The sequence below is a fragment of the Artibeus jamaicensis genome, unplaced genomic scaffold (genome assembly GCF_021234435.1).
Source record: "Artibeus jamaicensis isolate MK-2021 breed Jamaican fruit bat unplaced genomic scaffold, CSHL_Jam_final contig_774, whole genome shotgun sequence".
NCBI classification, from domain to species: domain Eukaryota; kingdom Metazoa; phylum Chordata; class Mammalia; order Chiroptera; family Phyllostomidae; genus Artibeus; species Artibeus jamaicensis.
The window spans coordinates 245,717-264,853 of record NW_026521963.1 but is presented as its reverse complement, the minus strand read 5'-3'; the positions used below and the strand labels follow the sequence as shown (position 1 = coordinate 264,853).

Sequence of the window (19,137 nt, the reverse complement as noted above, 5' to 3'; positions counted from 1 at the left end):
CAAAAGACATTCATTCTTTTGAAGTTATATTATAAGTGAAATAAATGAGTAAATAAGCAACTCTTAACAGATTAACTTTAAAGCACAATGCAAAATCTTTATTTTCCTCAACATTATCAAATTCCAGTGGGGAAGCTGGGAAGGGAGTGGTGATTAGGCAACTCTGGGATTGAAAAACAAGACACATTAGGTATAAACTTCTGTGAAGTTTTTTACTGGACAGAACAGAGAACACCTGTAGTCTCTCTGTAGACATTACTAGCCCCACAAGAAGGAGACTTTGCCCCTGAGAAGTCTTCCCAAGGCTTCTTTCATGTCTTTGTTCCTCAGGCTATAAATGAAGGGGTTCAGGAGGGGAGTCACTACTGTGTACATGACAGCAGCAGCTGTGTCCTCTTGTACTGAGTTGGAGGATGATGATGAGGGGCACAGATAAGCCCTGATTACCGTCCCAAAAAACAGAGCAACAACAACAAGGTGGGACCCACATGTAGAGAAGGCCTTGTACCTTCCCTGGGCAGAAGGGACCCTCAGGATAGCTAAGAAGATGTGGATGTAAGAGACCAGGATGAGCATAAAGGGAATTAAAATGACTGCTCCCCCCAAGAAAAGGAGCACGAGCTGATTGACTTGAGTGTCTGAGCAGGACACCTTCATCAGGGGTCCCAGATCACAGAAGAAGTCAGGAACGATCTTCTTAGAGCAGAAGGAGAGCCGGAATATGAGGAATGTGTGGGTCATGGCAACAAGACTCGTAAGGGTCCAGCAGACAGTAACCAGGAGAATGCAGCGCTGGCGGTTCATGATCATCATGTAGTGGAGAGGGTGGCAGATGGCTATGTAGCGGTCATATGCCATTGTAGCCAGAAGAAAGATGTCCATATCCCCAAATGTCAAGAAGAAGTAGAGCTGAGCCAGGCATCCTGCATAGGAAATGGATCTGCTGTGAGACTGAATGTTCACCAGGGCCTTGGGCACAGTGGTGGAAGTGAAAAGGATGTCTGCACAGGAAAGGATTGCAAGGAAGAAGTACATGGGCATGTGGAGACGTGTGTCAGTGCCAATGGCTAAGACAACAAGTAGGTTCCCAGCCACAGTGAGCACATACATCCACAGGAACAGAGGGAAGAGGATGTGCTGCTTCTCTGGCTGCTCTGAGAGTCCCCAGAGGAGGAACTCAGAGATGGCCGTCTGGTTCCCTCCTGCCATATGCTTGAAGACAGACAAAGAGAGATGGAGTGAGACCCATTATAACTTTCTAAACATATTTAATTCTATGCTATTAATGAATGTGTCATTCTCTGAACTCCAGAGAAAAAATTACTTTAATGTATTTATATTGATCACATATTATTTGCACTGTATATTTTTACTGAAAAGTACTAAATACAATATACCAAATAGCATGAGAGACAGAATTTATGAAAATTAAACTAGATTTCTTCATTTCTTTATTTATAATTATTTCCTTTTATACCTTCCTTTAGTTGTAGTTTCTTTTTCTTCATCTGTGTTCTCAGGAGAATCAAGAAGTTGGATTTATTCATTCAGTCAATGGATATTAAATACCAAATCTGGACCTGGTGGAATGCTAGGTAAATAAAACAATGATATGCCTTAATCCCAGAGAATTTTCAATCTAATGAGATAAACATAGCTGTCTATGTTAAAATCCTATAGGACATCCAGTTAAGATGGCAGCATAGGCAGGTATGGCTTACCTGTTCACAAAACCACATCAAAATTACAACTGAAATATAGAACAACCATCACCGAGAACTGTCAGCAATCAAATAGAATAGAAATCTGACAACTACAGAATCAAAGAAATCACATCCATTCAGAGTAGTAGGGAGGCACACAGACACAGAACAGGCTGGTCCATCATCCATGTGTGGTGGATGAAAATTCTGGAGGGACATCTTGAGAGCAAGGAGTCCCAGCCCCACATGAAGCCCCCCAGCTCAGGGTTCCAGTGCCAAGAAAATAATTCCCCACAACTTCTAGCTGAAAAACAAGCAAAGATTCAGTTCATGGAATAAACTTCTGGACCACTAAGCAGTTCCTCTTAAAGAACCCACACAAGAATTCACCTACTCAGACTCACTCCCTAGAGCTCCAGCACAAGGGTAGCAACTTGAAGGGTACCAGTGGTATACTGAAAGAAACAACAGTATCTGGCATCAAGACAAGTAGAGGCAATTGTCCCTTTCCTAAACCATCCTTCCACACAGCTGGAAAGCTGGTGCCATATCTGAGTCTCCATCAACCTGGCTAACACTGTTTACCCACCTTGGAGATCCCCAGAAACTCCACCAAACCCAATTCATTGGTTTACCAAAGCTATATTTCCATATGAGTGGCTGGTCTTGGCTCATGCTTCACAACTTCCTAAATGCTATCAAACAAGCAACAGCTGGCGGTTCGATTCCCAGTCAGGGCACATGCTTGGGTTGCAGGCCAGTTCCCTGCAGGCCAGTTCCCAGCAGGGGATGCGCAAAAGGCAACCATACATTGATGTTCCTCTCCCTCTCTCCTTTCCTCCTTCCCCTCTAAAGATAAATAAAAAAAATCTAAAAAAAAAAAAACAAGCAACAGCTGGTCTCAGGAGCCCCAGATCCAGCACTAGCAGCAGCCAGCCTAGATTCACAGCTTCACTTCACCTGGGAATCTCCAAGCCGAGTATAAGTAGCAGCCATCTGGGATTGTTTTATAGCTCAGGTAAGCTGGCCCTGGGCAAAACACAGGTAGGGGCTGACCCTGGCCTGCACCACCAAGGAAACCCTAAGGTCAGCAAACCCTGTGGACAGCTATAAACCACATCAGAGCACTACCCCCATGCCCCTGCACAGCTGATCCTCTAGAGAGGCAGAGGTTGGTGGTCAGTGGTCACAGCCAATCCTTGCAGTGACTAGCCTGGGAAAACCCTTCCCATTGACCTGCCAACAGAAACCAAGGTTCAACTACAAGAGGAGGGTGTACTCAGCTCACATGAAGGGCACACCTCAAGTACTCAGCTTGGGTCACAGGGGATGCTGTGCTACTGGACCTTACAGGACACCTACCTCAGTTAAAGATAAAGATGGAGCCACTGTGGAAAAGAGTATGGAAATTCCTGAGAAAAATAAAAATGGAATTGCCTTTTGACCTGCAATTTCATGGCTAGGATTATACCCTAAGAACCCTGAAACACCAATCCAAAAGAACCTATGCACCCCAGTGTTCATAGGAACACAATTTACAATAGCCAAGAGTTGGAAGCAACGTAGGTGCCCATCAGTAAATAAATGGATTAAAAATTATGGTACATATACACAATGGAATTCTATCCAGCAGAGAGAAAGAAGGAGCTACTACCCTTTGCAACAACATGGATGGAACTGGAAAGCATTATGCTGAGTGAAATAGGCCAGGTGTTGAAAGACAAATACCATATGATCTCACCTTTAACAGGAAGCTAAACAACAAAACAAACAAGCAAGCAGAATAAAAACAAAAATACTGAAATAGAGAACAAGGAGACAGTGACCAGAGGGGAGAGGGAAGGGAATTTAAGGGGAAAAAAGGGGAGGGATTTGGAGGAACAAGTATGAAGGACACAGGGACAAGAACTAAGGGGGGTGGAAATGGGAGGAAGGTGGGGAGCACGGGGCGGGTTGGGTTGAGATAGGAGAAATAGGCAGAAAACCGTACTTGAAAATTAACTAAAAATTTAAAAAAAATAAAAACAACCTATGCAAACAAGAAAAACAGAGACAGAATCATTGATATAGAAGGCATTTGGATGGTGAAAAAGAAAGTCTAAACCAACCACATTCCACAAAAAATATCACATTAATCATTTTCCTTTTGCTTATAGTGCGGTAGAAACTGTCCTCAGTCTCAATAGATTACAAAAAAGATTTATTTTTTTACTTATATTACAAAGCAATTTCAAGCTGCCTTCTGCTGTGATTAAAGTGGCCCTTCTTGAGATATGCCATTCTTATAGAAAGGGAGAAAGGAGATAGAGAGCTAATTATGCTTCTTAAAGGATTTGCTTGAAACTGGCATATATCATGTCTATCTACTCAGCTGCATAGGTAAAATAAGTTACATGCCCAGACAGACAGCAGAGGGACACAGAACTCTGGCACCACAGGAAGCACTGACATGGCAAAGAATGGGAGTGTAGCATCCTCCCTCAGGGCAGGTGGAAAATAACTGACCTCCAGAGCAAAGTCTAACATCCCTGTCAAAAAGTCCTCCCTGAAGAAGGGCCAGCATCACTGAGTTCATAGGACCTTCCATAAAACCTTTAAAAGGTGTTTTGGAATGGGTGAAGAGGTGAGGGGATTAAGAGGTACAAATACGCAGCTCTGGCTAGTGTGGCTCAGTGAATTGAGCACTGGGCTATGAACTAAAGGGTCATGGGTTCAATTTCCAGTCAGGACACTTACCTGGGTTGCAGAACATGTCCCCAGTAGGGAGTGCTCAAGAGACAACAACAAATTAATGTTTATCTCCCTCTCTTTCCTCTTCCCAGCCCCTCTCTAAAAATCAATAATATCTTTTTTTAAGTACCAATAAGTAGTTACAGAATAGCCAGGGGGATATAAAGTACAGTATAGGAAATGGAATAGCCAAAGAATTTATATGCATGACCTATGGACATGAACAATGGTGTGGGGATGGCCTCAGGCTCTGGGGGGTCCTAGATGGGGTGAGAGGCTAAAGGGAAAAACTTAAGACAACTGTAATAGCAAAATCAATAAAAAATAATTTTAAAGAAGATAGAGAATCTCTTTTTCTATTCAGAGTACAGAAAGGGAAGAAAAACTTCCAAACTCACTTGATGAAGCAGGTATATGATTAATTTTAAAGTCTGACAACTATTAAAAAAGATGAAAATAATGTTGAAGACAATCAGCTGAAAACAGTAACATTCATAACTTTTAGAATCAACAGCACAAATCAGTCACTCATATATACAAACAACATTCAGTTGGAAGTTTTGTGATGAAAGAGAAGAACCCATTCATAGGGTTGGAGCAAAAGCAGGTTTAGAGTTGAGAGTACATGAAGCAGAATTTATTCCTGTTTTATTATTTATTAATTATTGTATTGTTTCCATATGAACACCTGTGCACCTACTTTTGTCCCACCCTGTCCAATGGCAGCCAGAAAAGGCAAAATGTCTAGGGGAAAAACTCTTGAGATTTTAAGATCTATATGAGGAACACTTAAAAGCCCCATTAAAGCCTTAATTCAGGCAAGGATAAAAAGATATCAAATGGTATTAAAGTCATTGGGTGAATGGCTGATGGAGAACCACATATTTATATCATGCCAAACACACCACACAGATTCCTTCCCAGTCTCACAAGAAGGAAAATGTGAGTTTACAATGGAGGGATCAGTCTCTCATTTTACAAATCAAGATATTAATATTTCTATCTATCAGTCATGGCACAGGATATAATGTGATGTATTTTACCAAAAAGTGTTTCACTTCAGTGTAATCAAACTGCTAGCAATAACTTCCATTTATAGGAAAATAGGATCTCGAGGACTAAACTAGCTCGAGCAAAAAAAAAAAAAAAAAGTACATAAAGATGGGATACATTACCACAGTGCCTCCTAAACTTTAACATGCATATAAGCCACCGTGGGGCACACAAGTCAATGCAGATTTGCATTCAGTGTGTCTGGAGCAGGACTTGGAATCTACATTTCAACAAACTCCAGGTTGTGCTGATGCTGCTGTGAGTGAACACAGCTTAGAGAAATAGGATAATGGGGCTATCTCTTCAATCAGTCACTGATGTGCAACACTGAGTTGCTAGAGATGAACGGTCTACAGCAGAATTCATAACAACCAGACACAATGCAAAGTCCCAGATGGAATTCCTATTTTGATAAACCAACTGAAAAGGGATTTTTCGGTGGAGAAATTTGAATATACACTAGACTTGGATAATAATAAGTTATTATTCATCAGGTTGGTGTGAGTAATATCTAGGGAATGTGGAAAATATTGTTTTCAGGACATATGCTTAATATTTAGGAATGTGATATCATGAGCAACCCCAAAGCAACCAAAGACAAATTCAGGAATCTGATTCAAACTGTACTACAATAGAGTTTTGTATTTGAAAATCTAACTGGTCCTCTGAATTCTGCACATAATTATTGAAAAATAAAAGACCCATACATTGTCATATCCTAAATGTTTAAATTTCAGAGAACATTTACCAAACAATTTAAGAGTAGTCAACATATATTGAGAGTTTACTCTCAAGAATACTTTCCAAAGTTTATTTAACCTTCACATTACAGTATGAAGTAGAAGTTATGTCTGCCACCTGGCAATAAGTACTTCTTGGATTAATGAAAAGGTAGACTACTATGAATAAAAATGAATATCCTCGCTCTGGCTGGTGTAGTTCAGTGGATTGAGTGCGGGCCTGCGAACCATACGATCGCGGTTCGATTCCCAGTCAGGGCACATGCCTGGGTTGCAGGCCAGTTCCCAGCAGAGGACTCATGAGAGGCAACCATACACTGATATTTCTCTCCTTCTCTCCTTCCCTTCCTCTCTAAAGATAAATAAATAAAAATCTTTAAAAAAATGAATATCCTCTGGCAGTGAAATGAAAATCAAGGGATTATAAATCCCTTTGTAATCAGGAGTATAGTAATCAGGAGTATGACAGAATGGAAAAGAAAATTTAGAAAATCACTGGAAAAGCATTCACCTAAGGAGAATTTTAGTTTAAATAATCTTTGTCTCAAAGTACTAGTAATTGGTGACATTCCTAAGGACCATTTGCAAATGACTAGTCAGGTTCACACAGGCACACAACCCTGAGTTCTGTGTACATCTCCTGTTTTTAGAAGAGCACTATGATTAAGCCCATTTGGGCTTCACTTTGGCCTGAGTTCAGTTATGAACCTATACTCTAAAATTTGAGCAAGTCACTTAACCCTCTATGCCTGTAAAATGGAGCTATGAATAACTATTTCATAGTCACTGTGAACAATAAAGTTTAAAAAATATCTACAAAAAAAGAAATAACAGAAGCTATTAGGTCCATCTATGTAAAAGGACATTGAGAGACGAATTAAGTAAAAATAATTTGTCTAGTCCACACAGTTTCTAAGTGGTAGAATCAAGATTCAAGATCAATTCCCTCAATATCTGAAACCTCAGCTTTTATCTTAAGCCACACAGAATTGATTCTCCCTCTAATTTCCTAGGTGGCTAAAAGCTTCTTTCTCCCCCATAACACAAGAAGACATGCCATTTCCAGTGCTAATACAATAACATTTCTTCATTCAATAATATTACTTGTATGTGAAGAGAATGTCAGAAACATGTAAGCATCTGAGGATACAAAGAGATTATGTATACAAAGAAGGATGAATTTGAAAACACTTATTCATAAAGATTTATGCACCCCTATGTTCACTGCAGGATTATTCATGGTGGCCAAGACATGCAAACAACCTGTGTCCTTCCATGGATGATTGGATAAAGGAGATGTGGTACATATATTCAATGGATTACTACTCAGTCCTAAAAAATAAAATATTGCCATTTGAGACAACATATATGGATATTGAGACTATTATGCCGAGTGAAATGTCAGATGAAAAAGGACAAGAACCATATAATTTCATTCATATGTGAGATATAAAATAGAAAACAACAAAGGAACAAACCAAAAAACTCAGACACAGACAAGAGTATGGTGCTTACCAGAGGAGAAGGCAGCTGGGTAGAAGATGAAGAGGGTAAAAGGGGTCAAAAATATAATAAGGAGACTAGACCCTGGGTGATGAGCACACAATGCAATATATGAATGATGTTATTATAGAATGGTACACTTGAATGATATGTTATTAAACAATGTTATACCAATAAATTTAATTTTAAAAGAAGGATGAATAAGACTTCTGGCCAAGATGGAGGCATAGGTAGGTTCATTTTGCCTCGTCACAGAACCAAAAGAAGGAAAACAACACATTAAAAATACACACACACACACACACACACACACACACACAAAACAGAACTTCCAGAAAAATCAAACTGTATGGAATTCTCACAACCAAGGAGTTAAAGAAGAAACATTCATCCAGACAAGTAGGAAGGGTAGAGACAGGCAGCTGGGGTGTAGAGAACTCACAAAGAGGAAAAAGAAGGTAATCAAACATATGAGCAGTAAAATGACTACAAACTCACAACTATCAGCAACCAAACCTAAAAAGAATACAAAACAAAACAAACTAAACAAACAACTAGAATAAGAAAGAATCACAGGAATGAAATTATATGGAGGGTTATCAGTGGGGAGGAGGAAGTAGGTAGAGTAAAGGAAAGGGTACATGGAAAAAGAAGCATAAATGGTAGGTACACAATAGACAGGAGGAGGTTGAGAATAGTATAGAAAATGTAAAAGCCAAAGAACTTATAGCTGTGACCCATGGACATGAACTAAGGGGGTAGAATGTGGGTGGGGGGGTGCTGGGTGGAAGGGAATAAAGGAGAGAAAAAAATGGGACACTGTAATAGCCTAACCAACAAAATATACTTAAAAATAAAAATAAAATGGAATAGAATTTAAAAATAAAATAATAAAAGAAAGATGAATGGAAGAATATATATATAATTTCTCCATTCTTGCAAAAGCAAGCTGGGACCAGAAAGAAATTCACAGCAGCAACAACAACCAAATCTATGAAATACTGAGGAGTAACTGCAACAGGAAAACATAGGACTTACATGGAGGAAACTATAACATTTCATTGGAGAAAATTAATCAAAATATAAAAAGTGGAAAGACATTCCATATTCTTACCTGGGAAGAATTCAATAATATAAAAATTCTAATCTTCCAGTCCAAAATACAATGCAATTCCAAGTAAATGACTGAACCCCCACTTTGAAGTCTCAGCTCAAGTTCTCCTCTTCAGAGAGTTCCTTCTTGACATCTGTATTTTAAGAAGCCATACCCACAGCCCAGTTATCTTCCATGGTGTTCTCATGCTCATTCTTTTCATGGCACTCTCTGCTTGCTAAGATTCTCTTCTTTATATGTTTATGTGTTCATGGTCTTTTGTTTTCCCTCATGAAAGTAAGTTTCTTGCCTGACTTGTTCACCACATTATTCTCTTCATTGCCCCCGAGGGTGGTGGAAGCAGACTAGAAACTCGGTCTTTGCTTGTGAGCTGTTGGAATAGCCAGTCACACAGGATGCCACAGGAGGACATTGAAAGGTCATTCAATTCAACCTTGTTTTTCTGGGAGGGCTTCCTGGAAGAAGTAACATCTGAGCTGAGGCAAAAGCAAGTGTGGTACCCTCAGGGCATTGAGAGGGGCTCAGAGAGACTAGGGAATCCAGGGGAGAGAGTAAGGGGACCTCTGCATTGATAGAAGGAGGAGGAATTCGTGCATGAGTAAAATGTAGTCTGAAGAATATTTATTAATACAGAAAAATGCATGCAAAAATAATACCATTGAAAGGCGTTCGAAAAAGTTGTCTGAACAGTGTTAAGAGGTGCCCAGGCTTGCAGCTTCACGAGGTAGAATGGGAACCTGATCCAAAGAAAGGTGTGAGGGTCTTTTGTGGGGGAGTCTCCATCACTATAGGTCCCTAAACTGAGGGAAGACTCATCTGCAGGACACTGGTGCAAGGATTCCTGAGTTGAAAGGGAGGATGAACTGAGCAGCCCTTGCAACACCTCCGCTTCCAATGCCCGTTCCATTACCTCTAATGAGTCACAGGTCTGTTGTCATGAGGGGACAGACTACCGTTTGTGTGGCGGATCCCTGGGACGCTTAGTCTTAGGGGACAGCCTGTGTGGATGGAGCGGAGGACCAGAGCTGCAGGGAAAGGGGCTTTCTCCGCGCTTTCAGAAGCTTGTCCCTGGGCTCAAGAACAGGAGCCCAGAGGAGAGGAAGGGTCACCTGGACTAGACCGAGACACTGGAATGGAGCGATACCTGAGGCTGAATCCCTCTCCTGGACAGAACGGGGCAGGACACGGCACACTGGGCTGAATGCGTGGCCGGGGTACCCCGGAGAGTACAGGCTCATAGGAACACCCCCAGCTCTAGTACAGAGCATTTCCTGCATGGTCAGACTTAGCCCAGCAAGTTCCTGCCAGAGCCTCCCAGAGGAGGAGGGGGTGGGAACTGGGGGACCACAGTGTTAAAGGGAGGAAACTTCCTGAGGAGCCCCTGGAAGCAGATACTGCTATTGTCCTGTGCTGAAGATGAAACTGAGGCTCAAAGAGGCTGAGGAAGGCCACACAGTAGAAAAATCTGGATCCAGTTTTTAAAAATTTTATTGTATTCTTTTCCATTACCATTTAGGATCTGTTCTTTACTCTTGTCACTCCTGTTGCCCGGCAATGGTACCCTCTGAGGGGAGGAAAGAAAGGCCCCTCCATCAGCGCCTGCCTGAGCCTCAATGTCTCCCTGTGATCTGTCCATTCCTCACCACCATCAGTCTGACACTGCCCCTGCTCCAGCAGCAGCACCACATTCCCTACTAGTCAGCCTCTTGAACGCATGGGCTCCCCTCACCCCGCTCCCTAGTCCTCATTTCTGAATGCTCTTCCTCATCCTTCCCTCAGCCTGGAACAGTCTCTGCACTGGCACCTGCCAGCCCTGTTCCCTATACTGTCTGCCACTGGGAGCAGTGACAACTACAGTCTTTCCCTGATGCAGATCCAGAGACTAGTACACATTCTCCATTCCCAACCAACACTGAGACCACTTAACGCCAAGGATCAGTCCCACAGGAAGCAGTTTCTCAGTCTAAACACAGACTCCACATTTCTGAGTGTTCCCTCAGGGGCTAGAAGGTGAAGTTGCAGCCATCCTCAAGATGTCATGCTGAAGGGACACTCCAGTCACCAGTCCCTCCACCCTGCTGGGGTAGAGGGCAGCTCTACATCCCACCTGCTCTTCTGGTCTGTGAAGCTTTCCCAGACACACCAGTCTGTAGGAATCCTCCTTTGTGTGCTCTCCTCCGTGGCCTACTTTCTGCACCCCTTATTTGGTGGCTCCCACTACCTGCAGGGAGAATCTCTTGTCTTCTGGTAGAAAAGAATTTCATACTTACAACATCCTTCCTCCAAAACAGTGTCAAGTTTTTGTTATACTTGCATTATTAAATGCTTAGGTCTTTTCTTCCCTGATTGACTCTGACTCTTCAGAGATAGATAATACTGACCTTAATATCCTCACTGCACCTGGGACATGCTGGTCCGTGTTTGCTATTGCCCACGGGGCTCTGCTGCAGCTGCTGTCCCACCCCAACTGTGACCTTACCTGCCTGCCTGTGCTCCTCTCTGCCACCATCACCAACGACCTATTGCCTCTTTTTCAATCCTTCGTATCACTGGAGATGGATATGAAAAGTCTGCCTGTATATTCAGAGGCTGTCTGTATGTGGAACTCTGAACATCATTTCAGGTTCATGTCCAGGTTGCCTGCCTCCATCACACCATGCCTGTCCAGCACTTCAATTGAGGCAGGGATGCAGACAGGCCTTTGTTCATTACATCATGGCCTCTGGAATAACCCTGGGGTGTCAGGCCTGGGCTATACAGGGACTACTGCTATTTATTTATTTCCCAGGTAGCATCAGTGTGGTTTCTCTCAGGAGCCCTGTGGGAATTTGCAGCTCAGTAATTGTCCCATAGTCTTGACACCACTTCAGGAGCAGTTACTGGGGAAAAGGAAGGATGTGGTCCAGCAGTACTGGGATTTCCTTTAAGAAAAGTTGCTAACTGCCCATCTCTTAGATTGAACTAGAGAGCCACATGATCCATCCAAAAAATATCTCCTTTGGTTGCTCATATCTGAAATGGCACACTTTAATTGTCATGAAAGTTCTCTGCTAAAATTAGGATATCTTGTGTGAAAGACAACAATGGTTTGTGAGCTTCCAGGCAGAAAACACTGAGGACTAAGGGGCACCAGGGGCAGGGAATGCCAGAAAACTCTTGACTCCAGGCACACTCGCAGCTCCAGGGTCACCAGCATTTTCCCTCCCCCAAAGTGTGTACCCAGCATCAGTCTTTCATTTGCAACTGCTGCACATGTGACCAGAGCTTAGATCCAGCATAGCCCCACCCCACCAGCATCTCTGGGGCCTGTACTTTCTTTGCTCTTCCCTGAGAAAAACACTGGAGCCCTGGCTGGTGTGACTTAGTGGATTGAACACTAGACTGCAAAGCAAAGAGCCCTGGTTCAATTGTCAGTCAGGGCACATGCCTGGGTTGCAGGCCAGGTCCCCAGCAAGGGGTACTTGAGAGACAACCACACATTAATGTTTTTGTCCCTTTCTTCCTCCCTTCCCTTCTGTCTAAAAATAAATACATAAAGTCTTTTAAAAAGAGAGAAAAACCACTGGAAAAGATAGGCTCAGCCTTAGAATATACATGAAGTTGTCTTAGAACTGATAACCCATACCACTGAGAAAAAAACCCCAAACAACTAGAGTATATGTGTCTATGGTTCCCTCTTGAATTTAGTCAAAGGTACTATGTTTGAGAATTAGCTTCCTTCCTCCTGCCCCACTTTCAGTGTGGTTATGTTATTCATTTGAAATGCCATGGGAGCAGAGTGGAAATAATTTCACCAGATTATAAACCTCACCATATACGTAGGTATACAAGTTACACAGATCCTGTACCTGCATCTACAGGTATATTTACATAGAAATGGGTACAGGTATAGCATAGTTACAAGTATAGATACAAAATTATGAATAGGGAAAAACCAACCCATATAGAAGGCATGCATTGACAAATAAATCTAACTGGATTTCAAATGAATAATAGAACTACATTAAAAAGGGGGAAGAGCCCTGGCTGGCATAGCTCAGTGGATTGAGCATGGGTTGTGAACCAAAGGGTCGCAGGTTCGATTCCCAGTCAGAATACATGCCTAGGTTGCGGGCCAGGTCCCCAGTAGGGGCCACATGAGAAGCAACTACACATTAATGTTTCTCTCTCTCTCTTTCTCCCTCCCTTCCCCTCTCTAAAAATAAATAAATAAAAGTATTTTTAAAAAGAGGGGAGGAATGCCAACCCAAGTAGCTCTTAAAAGTAGTATTTTTACTATGTACCTCAGACTAATAACACATTTAACTGTAAAAACATATTTTATTCATGTTATTCATTTATTTTTCATAATAAAACTGGTTAGTGATTCTGAATCTGCTTTTGGTATTCTATGATTGAGCAAATAAGTGACCCTAGTGTGGATAATGAAAGCCAGCTTTCTTACCGCTGCCAGGGGGATTTTCACATACGGAAAGGGGAAAGCTGGGACAAACCCTGTGTATTGGACTGGGACTGAAGGTATGTGTGTAAACTCATGTTTTTGAAGGTGATAGATACATAGCCATACAGATAGAAAGATAATAGATAGACTATAGGTTGGCACACAGAGAAGTGTTGAGGTGTGTGCATACATGTACATCTATGCATACATGTATTTTTTCTGCTCTGTCCACTGAGCAGATCTAGAAGCAATGATGCCTCCATGACAATGAGCACACTTACCATCCAGAAATCAGTTCTGAAATATCAGGAAGGGCTGTAAGCCCCAAATCTGACAGGCAGGAGGGAAGAAAAGAGCTAACAAAGCTCAGGGATAGAAAGAGACACAGCGATGCATAACCAGCTGCCTGGTGGGAGTTATGACTCCTACCAGGATAAGGATAAAGCAGCTACAGATTTGTATTTTTAAGAGTAAAATTCTCCAACCACACTCTCTTCACTCCCTCCCATCTCTGCGGCAGCTCCCCATTGACTAAACCAAATCAGATGCCAGAGGGGATACAGGAGCCCTTCACTGAGCTGACACTGATCAACTTCCAGAGTGCAGAGCAGGGTAAACAAAAGAGGATGAATTTGGAGGAGCAAAAGGAAGCTGTCCACCTAGCACAGCATCCAGTGCTATTTAACGGAGCATTCTTTTTATTTCTCATAGCTAGGTATTCTCATTTCTTTCTTTTATGCTTGGTTACATGTATTTTTTTTCATGTTAGTTTTATAACATTTAGAATTTCTAGGTCTTTTAACAAAAATGTGACCTGTCGATATTAGCCTAGTCGGACATGCTGCAGAAAGCCCACCCCCTTGATTTTATACTTCCTTACTACCAAATGAACTGACAGTAGTCTCTGAGTTCTCAGTTTTGTAGAACCTTCTCAGTTCTGGGACATTATGATTTTGTGGCAATGTAGGGAAAGGCATTTCAAGGGAGAACCAAATTCATTTAGGTGTAGACATGAAAAGGCACATCTATTAGGGGAAAGATAATTTTACCTGGATTTCCTATGCCTAGTGTATAATCCCCATGTGCACTATGGGAGACCCTGAGAGCAGCTGGTTGGATGAATGACTGCATCAATTATGGAGTAGAGAACTACTTAGAAAAATTAGTGAATTACTTAGGATATCCTGGACTATAGTAACAAATAAATCACAAAAGTACATTTGTTTAAAAAGTATAAAAGTTTCTTTTCTATGTAACAGTTCCAGTGTGTCTTCTTAGTATATGGTGGCTCTCCTAGACGTGGAAAACTTTGGATACAGGCTCATTCTGCCTTGCAGTTCAGCTGTCACATTCTACCTCCTGGCCATTCCCATCAGTTGACAATAGGGCAAAGAGAGTGAAGAAAAGCCAGAACTGGAACACAGGGGTGAGTTGGCTAAAGTTCAGTCACATGACTGTGCCTCAAAGCAAGGGAGGTTGGGAAATGTAGTCTAGCTGACTGCCCAAGTGGGATTTGGATTTGGGTAAGCAGCTAATGGTCTGCCACAATTAATATGCCTCAGGATGGACCAAAGAAGAGGGAACCAGTTGTCAACCAGTTAAGAAAGCATTACAACAGTTCAGGGAGAAAATGATGGTGGTCAAAACTAAAGCACTGATACAATAATTAGAAAAGTTATTATGAATTATTTTATTTTTTAATTGTACTCTTCCATTACCATTTATCCTCTTATACCCTCTTCCACCTCCACCCACTCCTTGCCCCACCGCAATCACCACACTGTTGTCCATGTCCATGAGTCCACTTTCTTTTTAGCTCTGTCCCTCCACCGCTAAACTTCTTCCAGAGCTGTCATCCTGCACTCTATCCTTCAGTCTGTCTCTATGTTGCTTGTTAGTTCAGTTTGTTCATCAGATTCTATATATGAGTGAAATCATTTGATATTTGTCTTTCTGACTGGCTTATTTCACTTAACATAATGTTCTCCAAGTCTGTCCACATTGTCACAAAGGATAAAATGTTTTTTTTTTTTTTTTTATGGCCAAGTAGAATTCCATTGTGTAAATGTCATATAGTTGTTTTATCCACTCATCTACTGATAGACACTTGGGCTGTTTCCAAACCTTGACAATTGTAACTAATGCTGCACTTATAAATTATTTTAAATGAATAATCAATAAAATCAGATGTAGAGGTGAGGAGTAAATTGGGTGAGTGTGCCTGTGAACATCCCATGTGTGGAGAACCTATAAAAGAAACCTGAATATAATCAAGAGGTATTGACTGCAAACAGATTGGTGCGTGGAATGAGAAATATTCCATAATAATCTTGTTGGAAATGATAAAATAAACAGGATATGGTCCTCCTCCTCAAAACACATTTGCAGTCTACTTAGATTGGATGCACAGAATATGAGGTTTGGTCAGACAGGTGGACAGGGTGACTGAATGTGGAAATATGGGAAAAAGAGTTTAAGCCCACAAATACAGACCTGAGATTCTACTAAGCAAAACTGAAGCCATGATGGAGATGGATGAGTCAGCCAAAGAAATAATACAGAAAGGTAGAAGAAGGGTGAAGGGAAAAACATTATGATTACATACATTTGAGGATTTGAAGTAAAGATAAAAGCCTATCAAAGGTGAATGTCTAGTTTAAAAAATGGAATAGCGGGGAAGTAAATTCACTGGACTTACTTTGCCATGGCCCAACCCAGTGGTCTTTGCAATTTACAACCTTTGAATGCCATTAGATGCCTGTTGCCTGCTGGTTCTGGGCTCACTCAAAGTTTGGTCAGTGGAGAAACTCCTACTTGTCTAGGATGCTCACTGATCTTTCTTTAGCCTGGAATGGTTTTTCAAAGACTCCAAAATACTGTTCTTTTCTTTTTATGTGTAATTAAATTAGCATGTGATTCTGACTTCTCTATTAAGATGTAAGATCCTTGAGAAAAGAGACTATGCCATATATGAACAAATGGGCAAATAAACTGTATTTTTCACATATTTATACTTTTTCTGTGAGCTCTATCAAAGCATCTAGACCCCAGGTGATTGGATGATAATCCTGGGTTGGGAAGATGGGCACCACTGATTCAAGATCACTTATTACTTGTGCAGGAGTGTCCAGGGCCAACTGTCAATTAGTCCTACTAACCAAAAGAATTCTCCCTCCCACCCCACCCCACAAATCAACATATTTGCCTACTTCTGAATTTAGTCACCCAGGTTCAGACACAGTAAATAAGGGAATCAAAAGAGGTGGTTGAGGATGATTATTACAGACTAACTTCATTAATAAATTTGGATTCCTCTCCCTTTTCCTGCTGAAGAATCCATGGGAGAAGACAACAGATCCTCTACCCTGGATTTTATCCTCTTGGAAGTCAGCATGCAGCAGGAACAGGAAGATTTCTTCTTCATCCTCTTCCTCTTCACTTACCCCATTGCAATGATTGGAAACCTGCTCATCATGTTGGCCATTCAACTTCACAACCTAGTGTGTTCCTTCTTGCTAACCTCTCCTTGGTTGACATCTTCTTTTCTTCTGTAACTATCCCTAAGATGCTAGCCAACTATCTCTTGGGCACCAAAGCCATCTCCTTTGAGGTTGTCTAACACAGATGTATTTCATGATTACCTTGGGTAACACAGATAGCTATATCACAGCTGTGATGGTGTGTGACCACGCAATGGCCATCAGCTGCCCACTTCATTATACAACAATGAGCCCACGACTTGTGTCTTGCTAGTTGTTGGGTCTTGGGTAATTAGAGACATCAGGGCCCTTCCCCAGACTCTGCTCACAGCTACTCTGTCCTTCTGTGGCAACCAGGAAGTGGCCAATTTCTACTGTGACATTACCCCTTGCTCAAACTGTCCTGTTCTGACATTCACTTTGATGTGAAGATGAGGTACCTTGATGTTGCTGTTTTCTCTGTGCCATTGCCATGCATCATCATGTCCTATGCTAAGGTCTTCTCCACAGTCTTAAATGTCCAATCCACCAAGGGTGTGCTCAAACTCTTCTCTACCAGTGGCTCCCACCTCACAGTGGTTTCCTTGTATTATGGGACAGTCATGGGCATGTACTTCTGCCCTCTGACCAGTTATAGCTCAAAAGATGTTGTAATAACTGTGATGTACATCACAGTGACCCCAGTGTTAAATCCTTTCATCTATAGTCTGAGAAATTGGGACATGAAGGCTCCCCTGGAAAAACTCTTCAGCAAGAGAATTTCCATGTAAGCAATGTGAGTTCATACACTGCAGACTGCAGTCACTAATTAAAATGCACTTGGAAGTCCATCCCCAATGTCTTCCCTACCTGATAAGCCACCTTTCTTCTTTACAGCTACTACATTCCTCTTCTCTGGAATCTTATAGCAGTTTAATAAGACATTGTATTGAGATTATCAGTGTGTGCACATTATTGTTCCTTTTGGCAGAGTGGTAGACAAGGAATATTGGGACCTGTCCCAGCTTTGCTACTAATTAGCAGAGCAAAGTTGAGAATTTTGGAGCCTTGCTGTCCAGATGTCCATAATAAAAATAATAATGTCTGGCTTGTCTCTGTCATAGGTTGAAGATCACAGTACTTCAGGCTTTGAAGGGTATAAATCACATTCAAAAGTCATTTTTGGACTTTTATATTTAATCATTCCTACTTTTCATGCAAACCTGAGGGAAAGGGCTGTCTTAACACATCACTCTACTGTTCCAGAGGTTGGTCATTAAAGAACATAACTATTGGTGGAGGTGGAATGAATAAATGTAATCTGATAATGACTAGATGCAATCAGCTTTGACTTTATTTCTCACCCATCATATGTATGTGGTGTGTCATAAACTCACCTAGGACCCAATCAGAATTCATGTGCATATGTTTAAACAAAGAAGAATTAAAACAGAAAATTAGATGCATAGGAGTATTCTGAAAGCAACTAAAGCTGATTAAACATGAACACTGTTGTAACTTAAAAGTTAACTTCAGGAAGAACTTACTTTCAATGAGACTAAGAGAACTGAAGTGAAAAGGTGGTGTTACCACAACCATAGAGTTCAGAAGAGGGAGGCCACATAGTACTGCCTTTTTTTGTTATTGTTATTGTTAATATAGTTTCTATTCATCTTTACTGCTGGGCATAGAAATACAAATGAACACAGACATTGTTGTAGACACAGTCCTCCTGACACCTCTTTGTGTAATATCAACACAATGTCCATCTAATTGGGATCAGTGACTGCAGCCAATACAGAAATCTTTTATTTTCTGAATGACCGAAGGTAATTTGATTGAGTCATGCTGTAATTTGATTGTTCTTATCATAATAATATATGCTAAAAACATGTAAGTTTCAAAATGCTACTGTGGATAAAATTTTCACAAGATTATAAGCAAGTAAAATAGCCAAAAAAATTCACTTTGTGGGAATAAACAGGAATGCAATAAAAGCACATTAAAACCAAAAACAGAACATCAGTACAGAACTCAGGACAAGAGTATGTTCAAGAGTGGGGACTCAAGGTAATGGAAGTTCAGCACCATGTAGGCCATGACTAAAGTCTTGATTTTAAGGTTGGGTAGTGGATCAGTGATGTTCATAATATCTTCTATTATGAAGAATAAATAAATAGATATTAGATAGGGAAATAGATAGAAGCTTGTTAATCAGTAAAAAACTGAGATACAGGGCTCTGCATGAAACAATGAGAGTTTCTCTTTAAGAAGGGCTAGGTAGGAGAGAGAGCAGTAAGGGAAGAGTAAGGAGTGGTGACACCAGGAGTTTAATTAGGCATCTCAGAGCAATCTGGAGTGCAAGAGTGAATATATAGACAAAAAAATCCAGAGG

General features: G+C 41.2%; 1 protein-coding gene and 1 pseudogene across 1 annotated transcript; one reads left to right on the top strand and one right to left on the bottom strand.

Moving 5' to 3' along the window:
- Window positions 1-258: 258 nt before the first annotated feature.
- LOC119048676 (olfactory receptor 1P1-like) lies at window positions 259-1,209 on the bottom strand. The gene has a single exon (XM_037144362.1). It carries the CDS (start codon window positions 1,207-1,209, stop codon window positions 259-261), a length of 951 nt encoding a protein of 316 aa, XP_037000257.1.
- Window positions 1,210-16,622: 15,413 nt separating this feature from the next.
- On the top strand, window positions 16,623-17,533 carry LOC119048690 (olfactory receptor 1A1-like; annotated as a pseudogene).
- Window positions 17,534-19,137: the final 1,604 nt, after the last annotated feature.

Excerpts from the sequence above, each read along its gene's own strand:
- LOC119048676 (XM_037144362.1), bottom strand. The coding sequence starts at position 1,209 with ATGGCAGGAGGGAACCAGACGGCCATCTCTGAGTTCCTCCTCTGGGGA.